This window comes from Ambystoma mexicanum, chromosome 4p, assembly GCF_040938575.1.
Source record: "Ambystoma mexicanum isolate Mex_15411 chromosome 4p, UKY_AmexF1_1, whole genome shotgun sequence".
In the NCBI taxonomy this organism is placed as follows: Eukaryota; Metazoa; Chordata; class Amphibia; order Caudata; family Ambystomatidae; genus Ambystoma; species Ambystoma mexicanum.
In genome coordinates, this window is record NC_090927.1 from 1,109,922,784 (window position 1) to 1,109,938,996 (window position 16,213).

The window sequence follows — 16,213 nt, forward strand, 5'->3', positions numbered from 1 at the left end:
TTCTGACTGCCGCAATGCAACTTCAAGATTTCTGCCTCTTCTACCGAGAATCCCATGTCTCAAACCAATAAATCTGAGGTCTTTCTTGTCTTCCAGTTGGGCTCCTGTTGCCAATGTATGGCTAATGGCAAAGTCTGATTCTGGCTGTTAATACCGGACAGTTGTTCACGGATACGTGTCCGGAGTTGGCGAATAGTGCTTCCAATGTATATTTTTTGACAAATGCAGATTAATGGCATATACTACATGTTTAGTTCTGCAATTGATGTTCTGTCTGACAGTTGTGTGATTGCCATAATTGTCTCGAAACTTTGTTGTTTTTTTCACATGTGTATTGGCACATGGAGCAGGTACCACATTTCCTAAATCCATAGTTATCTGATGTGAGCCAATTTGTGTCTCGTTTCTCACTTGAGTTGAGGAGAAGTGAAGGACTCAAATGGTTCCTTAGTGTCTTTGCTCTTGTGAAAACAATTTGTGGTCCTTCCTGCGTGAACTTAATTAGATGTGGATCAAGTTGCAATAGATGCCAGTTGCGTTTCAAAATTTCTCTGATCTTGGAGTGGTCATTGGAGTATGTTGTGATGAATCTCACGTTTTCTGATTGTCGCTCTTTAGCTTCTTTTTGAGCCAAAGTTTCTGACTGTGTCATGGATGATGCCTTGTCGGCTGCCTTCCGAATGTGTTTTGTTTGATAACCTCTCTGTTTAAAACTTAATGAGAGTAAGTCACACTCATTTTCATACTGGGATTGGTCATTACAATTACGTCTTGCACGTATGAATTCCCCTGCGGGAATATTGTTCTTAACTCTTTGTAAGTGACAGCTTGTCGCAAACAATGTTGAATTAACCTCAGTAGGTTTACGGAAAGTCTTGGTGTACAGCATATTATTTTCTACATAGATGGTGAGATCCAAAAAGTCAATGGTTGATGTATTCATTTGAAATGTGAACTGGATTCCATATTGATTATTGTTTAAATGGCCTGTGAATTGTACTAGTAGATCCATGTAACCTCTCCTGATCAGAAGAATCTCATCAATATAGCGGGCCCACAAAATAGCATGCTTGCTGTATTGACTATCAGTATAAACTATGTCATCTTATAACATCCCCATGAATATATTGGCAAGTGCCGGGGCATATTTAGTGCCCATTGCCACTACTTGGCGTTGGTGATAGTGGTTGCAGTCAAACATGAACACATTATACACAAGTGTTGCTTTCAACATTTCTTTTAGCATGTGTATTTGTTGGAAGTGTGAAGCGCTGGTATTTATGTACACAATCAATTGTTTGGATAGCTTGTTGGTGTTTAATTGATGTGTATAATGCACATACATCAAGTGATGCAAGGATAAATTGTTGTTCCCACTGGATACCATTAAGAATCTGTATTGCATGGGTGGTGTTTTTAAGATGTGCTTTACGTTTGGGTACCTCTGGTCTCCGAAGGCTATCGATGTACTCAGCTATATTCTCTGTCGCTCCTCCATTGCCGCTAACAATCGGCCTTCCCTCTGGAATATGCGGATAGGCTTTATGTAACTAAAAATATATAGTTGGCATGCAGGGATATTGTATAAACAGATATTTTTTCTCTTCATCTGTTATGATGCCTTGTCGATGCCAAGAACTGATCATTTGCAGGAGTTCATGCACAATGGTTGTTTGAGGATTGGAAAGAAGCTGCTCATAGCAATCTGGGGTTGATAAATGTTGATCATAACCGATGAAGAGAAAAAAAGTACATCAATAACAGTACTGTGCAACCTTGGGTGTGCAGGATTTATTGAAGACTATTTTTTTAAACATTGTTTTATTTTATTGGTTTAAATACAAAACCTTTAAAATATGAAAACACATAAAAAAGGAAAACCTCCCATCTCTGCCCATTAGATTCCAACTTTCAACAGTCCTTCCTTAGTTTACACCGTTTTTTCTTTAGAGTCACGTATGACCGAATTCAGTAGATTTTAAATCACACCCAACAGAGACGTCAGTGGCAATATCAATTTCATATCAATGCCATTAAACATTTCCTGCCACCATTCGTCGGCACACAAAGATAGATGACTTTCACTCCACGGACCCAAATGAATTGATCGCACGTTTCTCAATTCACAACAAGACCAGATGTTTGAGGGTCTCCACTTCTCGTGTGCAAAGTCTACAAGATGCATTTAGTGCTGCATTGCATGCCCATACACCAAGGCGCTCTTTCGTCTTAAAAGCGTTCAAACAAAGCAACATATACAGTCGCTTTGCATTGGAATTCGGAAATAAATGTACATATTTTTGTAACATTAAAGCCCCTTGCTTCGGTTGGTGTATTAACAATCAGCAGATCTCTGGAACAAGTTGCGTCCCAATCCGCTCGCCATATTTTTAATTTAGCAGCGTTAGGGTTATCGTGCAGTGTTTCTATCTTGATATCGAACTCCACAAGTAGGCTTTCACAGCGCTTAACCCACATTGAGACAATATCGTTTCTGTCTAAAGATGCTTCATGAAAAATCTGAAATTGTGAAATTTTCGCATGCGCTCTTGTTTTGAGATATAAGGACAGCAGATTCCAACTGACTTTGGCATGTAAAGATATTAAGGCCAACTCGTACCTTATACATGCCGTTGACACGCCCTTTGGTAAACCCAACACTTTTGACCAAAACGTGTTCTCCAATGAAGACCAAAGGACATGTGAGCAGCCCAATGCATTTTCAGCTCCGTAACAAAGTATCAGAGACACTTTTTGTTGGTAAACCTTCTGCACTGGTGTTAGGGAAAACTTTCCAAATCTTCTATGCAGGAGGACTGTTTGACTGGTTAGTTGTCAACACTTTCTCCTAGTATCATTCGACCATGGACCGTCGTTTATGCTTGTGCTCACTGTTAGGGAGAATTCTCTGTAAAGGCTAATTTCCCAAACCCAGTGAGTCCCCCAGCAGCTTTGCTGGATTTTTGGGGTTTAATTTTTTTCTCCTGCTAAGAGTGAGACTCTTTTTCTCCCACTCTTAGACATGATTTGAGAATGTCCTTTGACTTTGTAATGTGTTTTATGGGCTATGGGGTCTTTTACTCATAGGGCTTCATGTGTTTTTGGTAAGTGTATTACACAGCACCCTCAGTGCAGTAACACAGGGGTGTGACCCCCAAACATAGACTCCATACCCTGGGACTGACTACTGTCTCCCAGGGCATGTAAAGTCACCATTGACTTCACTAGTCTTAAATTGGGAACTGAACCAGTACAAACCATCATATTGTGGAAGTACTGGTAGGGGTAATTCGATTGTCCCTGGGTCTGTTTTTCAATGGGGCACTGTCCAGTCCCCCCTTGTCGAGTTTCTGGCTGGTGGCAGTGGTTACCATGCGAAATATTCCACCGGAATATTTCCTATGGGATTTTCCCATTCATTTTAAACGCACCACTTTTTTGGTGCAATGTTAAATATACCGCAAGGTTATTTATTTAATATTTATTCCCCGGTTGGGTCTTTTTGCCAGGACTCAGTTTTAAAATGGCGTTTGTGTTCGTCTCTGTAACTCCAACCCAAGTCGAGCCCTTTGTTCCACTTTTGGCGGACTTCTGCACAGAAGCCTCCAAAAGTGGTGCCACTCTGTCTGGGTCTACAGGATGTGTGGGAGGGGGGAATAGGCACCCTGGACTGAGTTGCCTTGGCAACGCAAGTCGCACTCTTGTGTGATTGGCCCAGTGGTTCATTGACAGCTAGGCTGGTGAATGGGGGTTTTGCTGCATAAAAGCAGGGCTTTGGGGACTGGAACTTCAGAAGTCACCACAGGACCTAAAGAATCCGAAGTGGGGAGAAGCTGAGCCATCTACGACGACACCACCACCGGTGGAGCTCTGCTGTACAAAACTCACCACTTTCCCGACGACAGAGAAGATCTTCTTCCAGGAGAGTCTTCTTCCCTATGAGCTGGTAGGACCAAACAGTTTGCCCTTTTCGCCTTATTGGATCCTCTCGTGGTCGAATGGCCCGTTCCAAGCACCCCGGCGGCCGGATAGCCACGCTTCACCACTACCGCGAATAAAAGGGTAGTACCTTTTAACCAGGAAACTCCGCGGCTAGTTTCTTCCCTGGCAGTGCAACGACCGCCAGCTTTCCTCCACGTCGAGATCGTCTCTTCCCCTGGACAAAGCACCCGCTGCCAGGAACAACTGCCCCCGCTGGAGCTTTCTCACCATTTCAGGTACTGTGTCCCGCCTGGTCTCCCTTGCAACAGACTGTTCAAGGTGTCCCGTAAATCATTGACTCTCTATCCTGGGGTGACCGCGGACCCGTTAACATTACCTTTCTAACTTGATCCAACCTCTTTTTGACTTTCCTGCAAAGACTTTTAGTGCATTTCCACTCTGTGATCTTGGGCACATTCCGCCTTGCTCTCTCCAAGAGTGGGCCTGCCCTATGAACTTTTTGCTCTACAGTAGACCCTGCCATTCTTGACTTGCTGTGGTTCTTTAAAAGTGTTGGTATTGTGTGGTTTTCCTATTTCTGCCTTTTCTCTCCCTTTTAAAATAATTATTGCAGTCCCATCTATGGTTACACGCTTACCTCTGTTTTGCTAAATAAGTGGTGCACTAACCTAGACTTGTCAAATAATTAATTAGGGAGGTGTATATATTTCTAGTGACTGTGTTTGAACTTGCTTGACATATTAGTGCCAGTGTATTTTTACAAGTGTGTTTTTAAATAAATAATTATATACTTTTATACCAAAGCTCTGGTCAGTGTTTGCTTGTACTACTGTATTTTTAGCCCTATTGTGTATACTCTATATACTGCCTAACTCTTCTTGAGAGAAGTCTGACTGCTCAGCCACAGCTACCAGGTAAATCTGGGTGGTGCAGACTGCTACCAATTGGGTCTACTGCTAAGACCTGTAGTCTTAAACTTTTTGCAGTGATCCCTAAGGGAACTGCACAGGTTTCTGCCTAACACTCACCAGCATCCCCAGGTATTTCACATTGCTTGATATGCTCAAATGTTCTTGCCCCAACTTCCAGCCAATTTTTTTGTCGACCCTGCTTCTTCCAGTTCTTAGATTTTTGAGCATCAAGATTTCGCATTTAGAGGTGTTAATCTTTAGATGGTTCAAAATCACATATTTTTGAACCGCGTCAAGCTTTCTCTGAAGCCCAATTGGTGTTAAATCTAATACAATCAGGTCATCCGCATATAACAACCAGCGGATATGTGACATGTGTAGCTTTGGTGGAAATGATCGTACGGAGTCTATGGCAGTGCCAATGCCAGATATAAACAGACTGAAAATTGCTGCTGCCAGAGGACATCCTCGTTTCACACCCTTGTAGGTCTTAATCTCTGATGACAAGGTGCCAGACTGGTCCAAACGGATTCTGATCGAGGTCTCCATGTGTAAATCTCAAATCGCATCAAACAGCCCACAGGGACAACCCCAGGACTGCAACTTTTGCCAGAGGATTTCACGATCGATTGTATGAAAAGCGTATGAAAATTCGATAAATGTGAGGTAGATTTTAGTGTTACCTTTTTTATAAATTGGTACGATTATAGCAGATTTCCATGACACTGGTGTTTGACGTTGTAGATTTATCCTTTCAAATAGTTCCAGGCATACATCGGCCCAAAGATCCGGATGTTGTTTGATGGTAAAATTCGTAAGGCCGCCAGGGCCGGGCGCCCTAGAACTTTTTGCTTTTGCTATAATCTCTACAATATCGTCTTTCGAAAAGGTTAGAGCCCAAGATGAATCGTTTAAAGCAGATGGAATTGCGGTAGGTTTAATTGAACTATGTACGTTCGTAAAGTGTGCAATCCACTCTTCCTCGGTTACCAGGCAGGCTTGCAATGCTGTTTGTGGTGCCTCAAGGTTATTAATAATCCGCCAGAAGACTCCACTGTTCTTATTTCTTAGGCACCTCAGCATCATGTTGTACCAGCAGGTGTTTGTGCCCTTTTAACCCATTGTTATATTTTTGTTTCGCCACACGGTTTCTGGTTGTTCTTACTTGTATTGGTGGTTGGTTATTCTTTCGAATCTCAGATTGCATCATTCGTTTCCTCCTCAGAACTTCGAGATCGAAGCAGTGAGTCTTTTTAAAGGACATACGTTTGAGTCCTATGTTTTTGGTTTTAAATTGTGATAGTAGCGTTCCATATTCGACATCCAAGCTTCGCAGCCGAAATTGATTCGAGAAGCGAGAAATTTCAGTTTCATCTAACTGCCGTCTTAATCTGCAGGCTTCTACTTTTATTTTCATTAACCATTTATAGCGTGGCTGAAATTGGTAGTTAATAGCTCCATCATTAACATTTCGTGGTCACTATTGGGCATTTGGGTGACCTTCAAAGATTTCACTTGTTGGTGCAAGGCGTCCGATATGAAGATGTAATCAATGGTAGATGACAACTCACCCCTCTGCCAGGTTGGCGCAGGAAGTATGTCTCCACGAGTGCATCCATTTAGCATCTGCAGATCACGGGCGCTTAATTCCTCGAGGCATTCTTTTGCAAGCCATGCTTTTTCAGAGTTCAAAGGCTTGAAGTAATCCAAGTTTATATCACCACAAATGATTATATTAGGACTTTGTGTAGATTCTATCAGGCTATCAAGAATAGTCAATACTTGATCTATGTAAGAGCGCATTCCTGCCCTGTCGTGGTTCCAATACAAGTTTACTATTCTTATGAGGTCCGAGCACATGTTTGAAGAATCAATCTTTCCTATCTCAGACACTTGGATGTAGGATGAATAATTAGTAGAGTTTAATAATCGATAGCCTGACGAGCGCCTAATAAATGTTAGCAGGCCAGCCATTGGACACCCCTACTCTGACTTAATGGCTGGACTGAGGGCACACTCAAACTCTAAAACAACCGGCAGGTGACTCATCCAGGTTTCCTGTAGGCCTGCAATCTGAAGATCTTGTATCCAATTCAAAGTAAGTGAGTAAAGCCCCTCGTATTCCATGACGCAAATGTACAAACGTGGGTGGTTTCAACAGACTGGCATCAGCTCTGCGATTTGCTGTTCAACGATTTCGCAAGCCATTGCCAGTCCCCTTTTTGGACATTTAGGTCGGGACTGCATGAAATTAAGGACTCAGTGAGCTTGACGCAATTAAGGTAATTTATGGTGATTCTGATTTTATCCATTGAACTGGTCATTGACTCAGGTTGGTTGTCGACAAACTTTACTTTGGAAGGCCGAGATTTCAGAATTCTGTTTCCTTTCAGCGTGTCAGGTGACAGCGAGGTAAATCCCTTTGATGTATCAACAGGATGTCCGGAATCATTCTGTGGCGTAGGAAGAGGATGAATGTCTTTAGACATGCGAGCCGCTGTGGAGGATATCTCAGGCTCTTCGTGCCTTGTGGGTGCTGTATCTTATTTTGTAAATGTCGAAACCCAGTGATAACAAGTCCTCAGAAGCTTCTAAGATGGCTCTTTAAATTAAATTTGAAGTTAAGTGCAGCACTACCTTATCATAGCGCCTTTCATTCAGAAACTCTACGATTTTTACATCTCGTGAGCCTAACTGTCATGCCCACACGTCCATGCACACGTGCTCACAGCTCCCTGCAACAAGTCGCTAGCCTCTGTTACAGCACTCACCCACGTAGATGCCCGGGATCTGGGGTTGTGTTAGGGAGAATTCTCATTCAATGGCTAATTTCCCTTACCTAGTGAGTCCCCGAGCAGCTTTGCTGGATTTCTGGAGTTATTTTGTCCACTTGGTAAGAGTGTGAGCTTCCCCCCCACACTTACCCATGTTTTGCCATGTGTATTTCATCTGTTTTTGTGATTGTGGACTCTGGAGTACACCAATTCATTAGCCCCCTTCTTTTATGTGTTACACAGCACCTTCAGTGCAGTGACACAGGGTTGTCTTTTAGACTTACCAACAACTCAATTTCTGGGACTGACTACTGTCCCCCAGAAAAAGGTAAAGTTGCCATTAACTTTACTTAGTCGTTTAACCACAGATCCAGTACACCCCATCTTACATGGGAGTACTGGAAAGGGTTAATCCTTAGCCCTTTTTATCTGTACCTCCTAGAGCATTGTTTCGCTCTTTTAACATTTAGACTTGGCTGGTGGCAGTGCTATCTACCCTAACTTTTATTCCGCGATTATACTATATAAACGTGGTATTGTTTTAGGCTATTATATTAGCCTCGAACTTAAACCCACTTGACCAAATACTTTTTCTTTTGGCTCCGGTCGGGTTTATTCGCCATTTCTTTTTGTTAAAGTCCTTCTTGTGTTTTACTTTGCGCGGCAAACGAGATTTGCCTTCTTTGTTCACTGTCTTTTGGCGGGCTTCTGCCAAGAAGCCCTCTAGTCGCCTGGGTGTCTAGGTGGGCTGAATGTGAGGGAGGGGTGTAGTCACCCCTTGCACAGGGTATCCTCGGAAACCCTAGTCGCACTTTGCCATGATTGGCTGAGGTGGTTGTCCGGGCCGGACAACCCCCCTGCTGCATTATTGACAGCCAGGCTGTGTGAATGGGGGATTTTCGCATAAAAGGCAGGTCTCTTGGGCTAGAAGTCAGAGTCGCCACTGGAACTACAAGGAACCAAAGAGAAGCGGAGAAGAAGTCGGCTGCTGCAACTATCCCGTCCCGGTGAAGCCCTGCTGCAGTCCTGAGCTATCTACCGTTCGACGACCAGAGAAGATCCAGTCCGGAGTCTTCTTCCCTTGAGCCTGGTGGGGATAACCAGCTTACCTTCTACAGCCAGAGGATCCTCTTCTTGGTCTAAATCGCTGCACACGGCTGTAGTGGTCCGGATAGCCATCTGAAGAGCCTCTCCTGTTTTTAAGGAGCGCACCTTTTATTCACCGTCGCTGCTGCCGGCTTCATCCCTGTGTGGTGCAGACCCCTCCAGACGTCGTCAATCGCCCGAAGCTCCAGGAACCAAGGGCCTGCAAGAAACTACCAGGAACAACTGCCGTGGCACCAGCCTCTTCATTGAATAAGGTACTGTGTTTTGCTTGAGGAATTAGGGTGAACCACTTTTCTTCATCTCCAAGGCTCGCCCTCGTCTTCCCTCCTCCTTATAACTTTTGCTTCCTCTGTTGACAATATATAAGTACTCCTGGCTACGTTGAATCGGGAACTGTCCGACTGTATGATCCTCGACAACAGGAACCCGGTTCCACTTGACACTGGCTCCGGCCTATTGACTCTTGAATTTCTGTCCATGAGTGTTCTCCGATTCTGTCTGCCTTGACAAAAGTATTGCCTATGATTTTTGCCCCCAACTCTCTCTGGGCACCTCAGGTGCTAAGTGCGTTTTTGCCCTGGTAACATTTCTTGCCACGGATACGCGTTTATTTAGTAAGATCGAACTGTCATTACTGTCAAAAAGTGATCGCAAGTGTATTCCCAGTAACGTCTTGTTTCACAACACCGGTCCATTAAAACACAGGGTACTTACCTTGAGCTAAACTGTACAAAGTGAATTGGTTGGTTGTAGTGTATTTTACGTGTGCTTTTGCATTAATAGAAGTGTTGTGTTGTGTTTATAGCAAACGGTTTAAAAATAAATGTACTTATATTTTTTACCTGAAACCTTGAGTCAGTGTTTGCTTGAGTCACAGTAATTTTGGTCCCTTTGTGTAATCTCTACTACTGCTCATATACTCTTGAGATAAGCCTGGCTGCTCCGCTACTGCTACCACTTTAACATAGTAGTACATGCTTGTACCAAAAGGTAAAACTTGTATTGCCACCTATAGTCTTGTGTGTAGTGGTCCCTAAGGGCACTGCACAGGATTCTGCCTAACAGGTTGCCACCTCTAAGTTCCCCCTTCGTCCACTTCAGGGGCTCACTCCCTCGGTGGGCAGAGGAGTGCTGGGGCACTGGAGAGGATACCATGGGAGGAGCCATCGTGTGTATCCGGCATGGCGACTCCCGTGGCGCCTGCAAACGCAAAGGAGGAAAGGTGTCTCATGTGGAGCACCTGGGGAACGCCATGTTTTCAGGCGCGTCATTGCCCATTGCAGTCAGACACTAGCCACGCCCACTGTTGCCAAGGACCAATGTACCCGCCGCGTCAGTCACCGAATCACGTGACAGAAGTTACGGGATAAAACAGATGCTACCCAGCAACACAACCCTTCTCAGCCGTTTTCTTACGTCATGTGGCGTTACGATGTGGATTCTGTTTTCTTTGTTATCTTTGTGCTTTTGACCGCTGGACCTCGCTCTACGGACTCCTGTTCGCCTAACCCTTTTGTGCTACGCCTTGGGATTGTTACTTCTGGTTCTGACCTCGGATTGCTCACGGATTGTTCTTGATATCCTACGCCAGCAGATTGACATTCTGGTTCTGACTTCGGATTGTTTACGGATTTCTTACGGTTTTCCTCTTTGAATCAGCTGACCTGGATTTGCATTACTGTGACACTCCATCAGTCACAGACCTCAAGCTACAGGTGATTCCAGCGTGGTGCAAGGGCGCTTTCTTCTACCTCCCAGTGCCCCTGTGTGTCGTATCGGCACACTGAGGGAACAGGTATTACCCCACCATTGTTACGCCCACCTGGTATTCACGGGGACGACACCCAGCGCTGGTTGGATGATTTGCACTCTTGAACCCCTCTCCCGGTCCCTTGGTAAGGCCTCTGGTTAAAGATGGGTCTGCAATATAGGAGACGTGGATTCAATACCAGATTGTCTTTATGTTTTCCCACCTCCCTTGGCCTCAACTCCTTCCTCCCCCTTGGGCCCTCTCCTCATCTTAATATTGTAGAAGGTGGATTCTTCGTCCTGCTCCTCGTGGCAGGGGCGCTTAGATGTGGGGGGCGAGTAGCGACCAAGTTACTTCACTGGTGCAAGCCCCCCCCTGTGGGAATCCAGGCCTGCTGCGACTCTGTAGGTTTGCTGCTTACAGTCTTTATATGCAGTTCTTATGTTCCTCTTAGTTCGAATAATAATGTCTTGCTTCTTTCCTTTTAGGTATGGAAAGGTATTTTGGAGTTGTCATGCAGTTTGAAGATGAGCATGGGCCGGTAGGTGAAAGCGCGGTGTGCGCAATGCTGTCCGGTGAGTAATGCGCGATGCGCGGCGCTGTTTCGCCTTTTATATTGCTAACCTGTGTCTTTTCTCTACTTGCAGGTTGCGATGTTCCTCGCCGAGCGCCGTAATGTTCCAGCAATGATACTGACCAGGAGATGACTACACAGGTAAGAATTGTGCGGCTTTCTTCGTTCGGAAGGAAATGTGAGTAAATGCTTACTAATTCTGTCTTTCTTTCTCCTCTTTCCAGGTTATGGTGTTCCAGGATGCATGCGGTGCCGGATGATGGAGTTCGTACCTTCAGGTTAGTGGAACTGAAGTCGGCGATGGATTGAGGACAGGATAGTGTTCCAGGTAAGTTTCGTAGTGTTCTTTCTCGCTCTGCAGGTCCTTGGTTTCAGGTAAACTGGCATCAAAGAACTGGACACGGTGAGCGTTACGCTGCCCACAGCAGAATATCGCAAAGCATGTTCTGCTGTTTGGGTATGGTTTAAATAGTCTCAGGTAAAGTAGTCCAGGTAAAGTAGTCCCAGGCCTGCCACACCCAAAGTAGTCCAGGAAAAGTAGTCCCAGGCCTGCCACACCCAAAAGACTAGACCGCATAGCTCAGTTCCTTGTAACTGAGCTGTGTGTGCACCTCCATGTTGGCTGAACCCTCCCGCCCCCTTAAGTTAAATAGTCCCATGCAAATATTCCCATTCTAATGTTGGTCTTCATGATGGTTATGAGCCTGGCGCCAAAGGCGCCAGGACTGACTCCAAGAGAGTCTTGGATGAGGTTTTAAGGCCTTTGACCTGGCCCTAACTGGAAGGCTGACTTGCCAGTGAGGGCAAGGGTCATGACACCATTTAGGATACTCCTGACTTCTGGTAGGTGTGCCTACTGTTACCTACATATAGCACGTTGCTTACCTTGTTGTCATCACCTAACTTGCCCCTTTTCCTTTGCAGCAGCCATCCGGAAGCCCTGGGTATTCTGTTTCTTCCACCTGTGGCCCTAATCTTCGAACAGTGTGTGTCTTTTGGTCTCGCTGTTGGCTGCTTAGGGACAGAGGTATCCTTGTTCCTCGTGACTCGCAAATCTTGACACTAACGCATGTAGGCGATGGATGTGATGTAATGATTTTATCACATTGGCTCGGTTGAGAATCAATTTACCGCTTGAGTCAATTCTCTCCATCATGATCTTAGGCGCCAAGTCATGATCGCCATAGCTTTCCACATGGGATGTTTTAGGCGCTTTCGAGTTGTTGCTGCCTAGATTCGATATGTGACGCCCCTTATTAAGGTGAAACACTGATTTTTTTGGGGACGTAAGGACACTTAAATCCTTCACTACATCCGCGTATGCCGCTCCTGATGACATTCTGTTGGCATTCAAGATGTCAGAGACATTTGTTTGTGCGTTTGCTCTTAACAAGTCTCTTCTTTCTTGTAACGTGATAAATGGAGGACTCAAAGGCACTTGCGGAATTGACAGCCGGGCAGCAGGCTCGTCAATTATAGAGCATGTTCTTCTGCTATTGCGAAGACCCGTTCCATTTGTTGCATTTACAGCTGGAAGGGATATATTTATCCACGGCAGCACACTTGAGGGATCATAAGGAGCGATGGATGAGGCAAAACTGGGAGCTTCAGGGAGAGGAGGCTGTCAAGGTTCATTGGATAGGACGGGAACAACTGTCGTCCCCGCGCCATCATCACAATCCGAGTCCTCGTAAACAGACACGATTAAGAGCTCATCGGAGATGTCATGTCCCACGTCGTTATTATGAACCCCCTCATCCTCATTTGGTTTGGCTGGCAGAGTTAGCGTGTTTTTCTTATTCTCAATGATTTGCGGGTGTGGACATGCATTTGAGGGGCTTGCCTGTTCTGGCGCCTGTTCCACATTGTTTCTCAGGAATTTTCTGGCCCCTGTTAAATGGGATTTTCTCCGTCCAGGAAGGTTTTTAGATTTCTTTATTTGAAGTTGCTGTTTCGTTTTTGGTTTCACAGGTTTCTGGGGGGTGTGATCAGCACCATTGAAGATGGCAAAGACACCTGCTGTCTTAGTTGTGCAGGGTACCACATCTGTTTCATCAATGGAAATAGGCAGAGTTTGGTTTTGTAATAGTGAGGGCCCGGCTGCTTGGTCATTAAGCAGTGCTAAATTAGCAGTACTTCTAGCGTGGTGAAAAGCTGTGTTGAAAGAAGTCTCTGCCATATTTTCGCACAAGATGCTATCAAGTACAGCCTTCAATCATGGTTGACGAGGGAACGTCATCCGAGTGCCGCTGTTCACCACTACTCCCAAATGGTAATGGTGCTGATGCTTCATTTGTCAACTCTGATGACGAGGCGACCTTGAGGCCTACGTTACCAACGAGAGGAGCGGGATTACGTTTTGTGGCTTCAAACACCATGTCCGATTCGTGAACTACTGAATGCGGCCATGCTGTTGGAGACTGCGGTGTGGCTTTTAAGGCCGTGCGCGGAACACTTGAAAATTGGGTTTTTGAGGATGACAATGCCTCTGTGTGGTTATTACGAAACAAGGCCAATGCCTCTTTTGCAACTTCAGCGAACAATTTTTTGTCGAGACTGTCGCCACGTTTTTGGTCATTCAGAGATGAAAGTGAAGCCATCAATTTTTGAGTTGTTTCATCTTGTTTGTTGTTATGCCGACCATATAATTCTTGTAGGTACAGTAGTTTCGAGTTCATTAGTGCCCCTAGAGTCTTCAACTCTTTTGTATTTTCATTAATGGACTCATATAATTTAGTAAAAGGCACTAGTGAGATTGCCTTGGAGGAGATTAGAATAGATTGCAACTCATTAATTGGCACATGTTAGCAGGTGGCTAGTAGGGCCTTTTTGTTGTGGGTTGGGCCTCCAGCTAGCCGTGAGCACAGTGCTGTGACGGCATTGGTCCTCCTTACTTTCGGAAAGGGGCGATCCACGAATGAGGAATCCGAGGTTAAGATTTCATCTGAGTCCGAGTCCCCACTGGACTGCGAGTATAATTTTTTTTTAATTTGATGACTATTTTGGGCCCGAGTACTCAGTTTTTTGGTGGATCTTTTTTGAGAGTCAGGCAATGTCAAGGATGGAGTTTGGACTGACTCATGATTAGACATCTCCTCAGTGAATCTAGCACGTTTATATTTCACACTAGCCCAAATGTCTTTGTTCGAGTCTGAGAGATTGGCATTGTTTCTCTTAAGACGCCTTTGCAGAGGGCACACTTTCCGAAGTTGAATCTTGGAGTTGTCTTATAGTATGTGCTTTATTTATTGAAACAAGGTTTAGTAAGACGTTAGTCACCACTTCCAGTGAATTTCTCCTGTCTGTGCTCAGATCCATCGTTAAGGCGTCCTGCAGACATCCCCACACCTAAGGGTACTGTGGCATCTTTAATTAAAGAGGGCAGGTTAATCATAGATGCAATGTGAAGTTCTGACAAGCGTGCTGCACTGAAAACGTCATCATGAAGCTTGTGGTCAGTGCAATCACTCATGTAAGACTTGACTGCTGGTAGTCTTCTCTTGTGCAGACAAAACATGGTCATTTTGCATTAGGGCAGTCTTATTTTGGGGTAGGTTATTCCCGCTGACAAGAGTACGTGATTCAAACATAGCATCAGCGGTTGTTGCCATTCCTTCTGCATTGCAGCAGACACTCGAGACCAGGCTTGAAAGCGGTGTACACCCCCATCAGAGCAGAGGACGTCGACCCAGCATATCCGCCACAATGCGTATCGGACGCAGCAGCCGCCCACCGTGCCAGATCGCACAAGGAGTGGCGTGGGGCGGCACACAAGCAGAAACATCTCTACTAGCAACGGCCTCACTTGAAACCATCAAAACGCCCTTCCTTGAAGGCGATGGGGGTGCTCGCTCTCAACAAGGTGGTCAGGCTGGTTTGTGGGTGGACCGGTGTCAGGTCGCAGTGAACCGGCTACTGTTCGCTAACTGCACCAGACCGGTACCAGTTGGTGTCAACGAGTCGACTTTCTTACTTGTAACATTTATAGCGTTTATGTCGATAGTAACTGCAGCAACTGAAGATGACGTCTTACTATGAACACGCGTAGTAAGATCCTCAGAGTCCGATACGCAGGAATAGAAACGACTTACTTGAGTGTGAGTCTGTCGTCCAACCTCAGCTTCCTCATTCCCGACGTTACGTTTTTGCTGAGCGCGAGTCCATGGTGAGGCAGTCACAATGAGATCCCGCTTGCGTTGCACATAAGACATTGTTTTTTGAATGCTCACCCCAGGGACAGGGCGCGTCCGCCAAAACGCCAAACAGATAAACAGCAGAAACTCACCCTTTCATCGAGGGCTTATGCTGGAAGGGCGATGAGGCGGCCTTTTTTGTAATCAGCTGACTCAGCGTCCTTAAAGGCACACGCACCTCAATGTAAATCACAGCACATGTAGTGAAGAAAGTAAACTCAAGGCTTCTGTCCGGGCTCCACTCCACAGCTAAACAGCAGAAACTCGCCCTTTCATCGAGGAAAGACTATACGGGATGATGAAATAATTATAGGCGACTAGGAAAAAATATATATGTTCATACACCACTAATCTACTCTATGTATTGTATTTTAGTGAAGTAAGTTTATTCTCAAAATAAAGCAAATATAATTTGGAATACAGGAATTAATTCTTCAACACAATTATTTAATCACTTTATAAATGATTCAGCATTTTTGGTAATGACTAAAAGCCTTTAGATAGGCACTAAACCGCAAGCTGCAAAGAACATTTTCCTACAAAAGAATGCCCAGTTTCTTCGGATTCTTTCACAAGTGAACAGAATCTAAACAATTACTAAAGGTCACATAATTTGCCATAGCCACTAGTCATTGGTGAATAAGGATTCACACTTGGCGAGTACGAAAAGGTATGCTGTGTGTCTTTTGAGAATATGCATTCATGCTGTGGGGTAAGGACATTCAGGCCTAGCTAATAACTTGCAGATGTAAATGTTTACCCTGAGTTACAGTCATTAAAAAATATGCATCTCCCTCACAGTGCATATCCTAATAAACAAAGCTTACCACAGAAAGGCACACAAGGCGGGTTAATTGAACGAAGTTTTGCCAAATATTTCTTTTGGTGGTCCTCACTTAGTTCATGAGCTTCTTCTAGAATCTTCTTCTGGCGGCCTGGGACTTGCTAAGGGAAAGCACAGT

At 44.8% G+C, this 16,213-nt stretch overlaps 1 protein-coding gene across 1 annotated transcript in view; it reads right to left on the reverse strand.

Annotated features, from left to right (window-relative positions):
* SOS1 (SOS Ras/Rac guanine nucleotide exchange factor 1) overlaps positions 1 to 16,213 on the reverse strand; it is a 2,649,334-nt gene that overhangs the window by 523,055 nt on the left and 2,110,066 nt on the right. Inside the window, exon 17 of the mRNA XM_069606702.1 lies at positions 16,079 to 16,196. Coding sequence (XP_069462803.1) covers positions 16,079 to 16,196 — 118 coding nt within the window. The remainder of the gene's footprint in view (positions 1 to 16,078; positions 16,197 to 16,213) is intronic.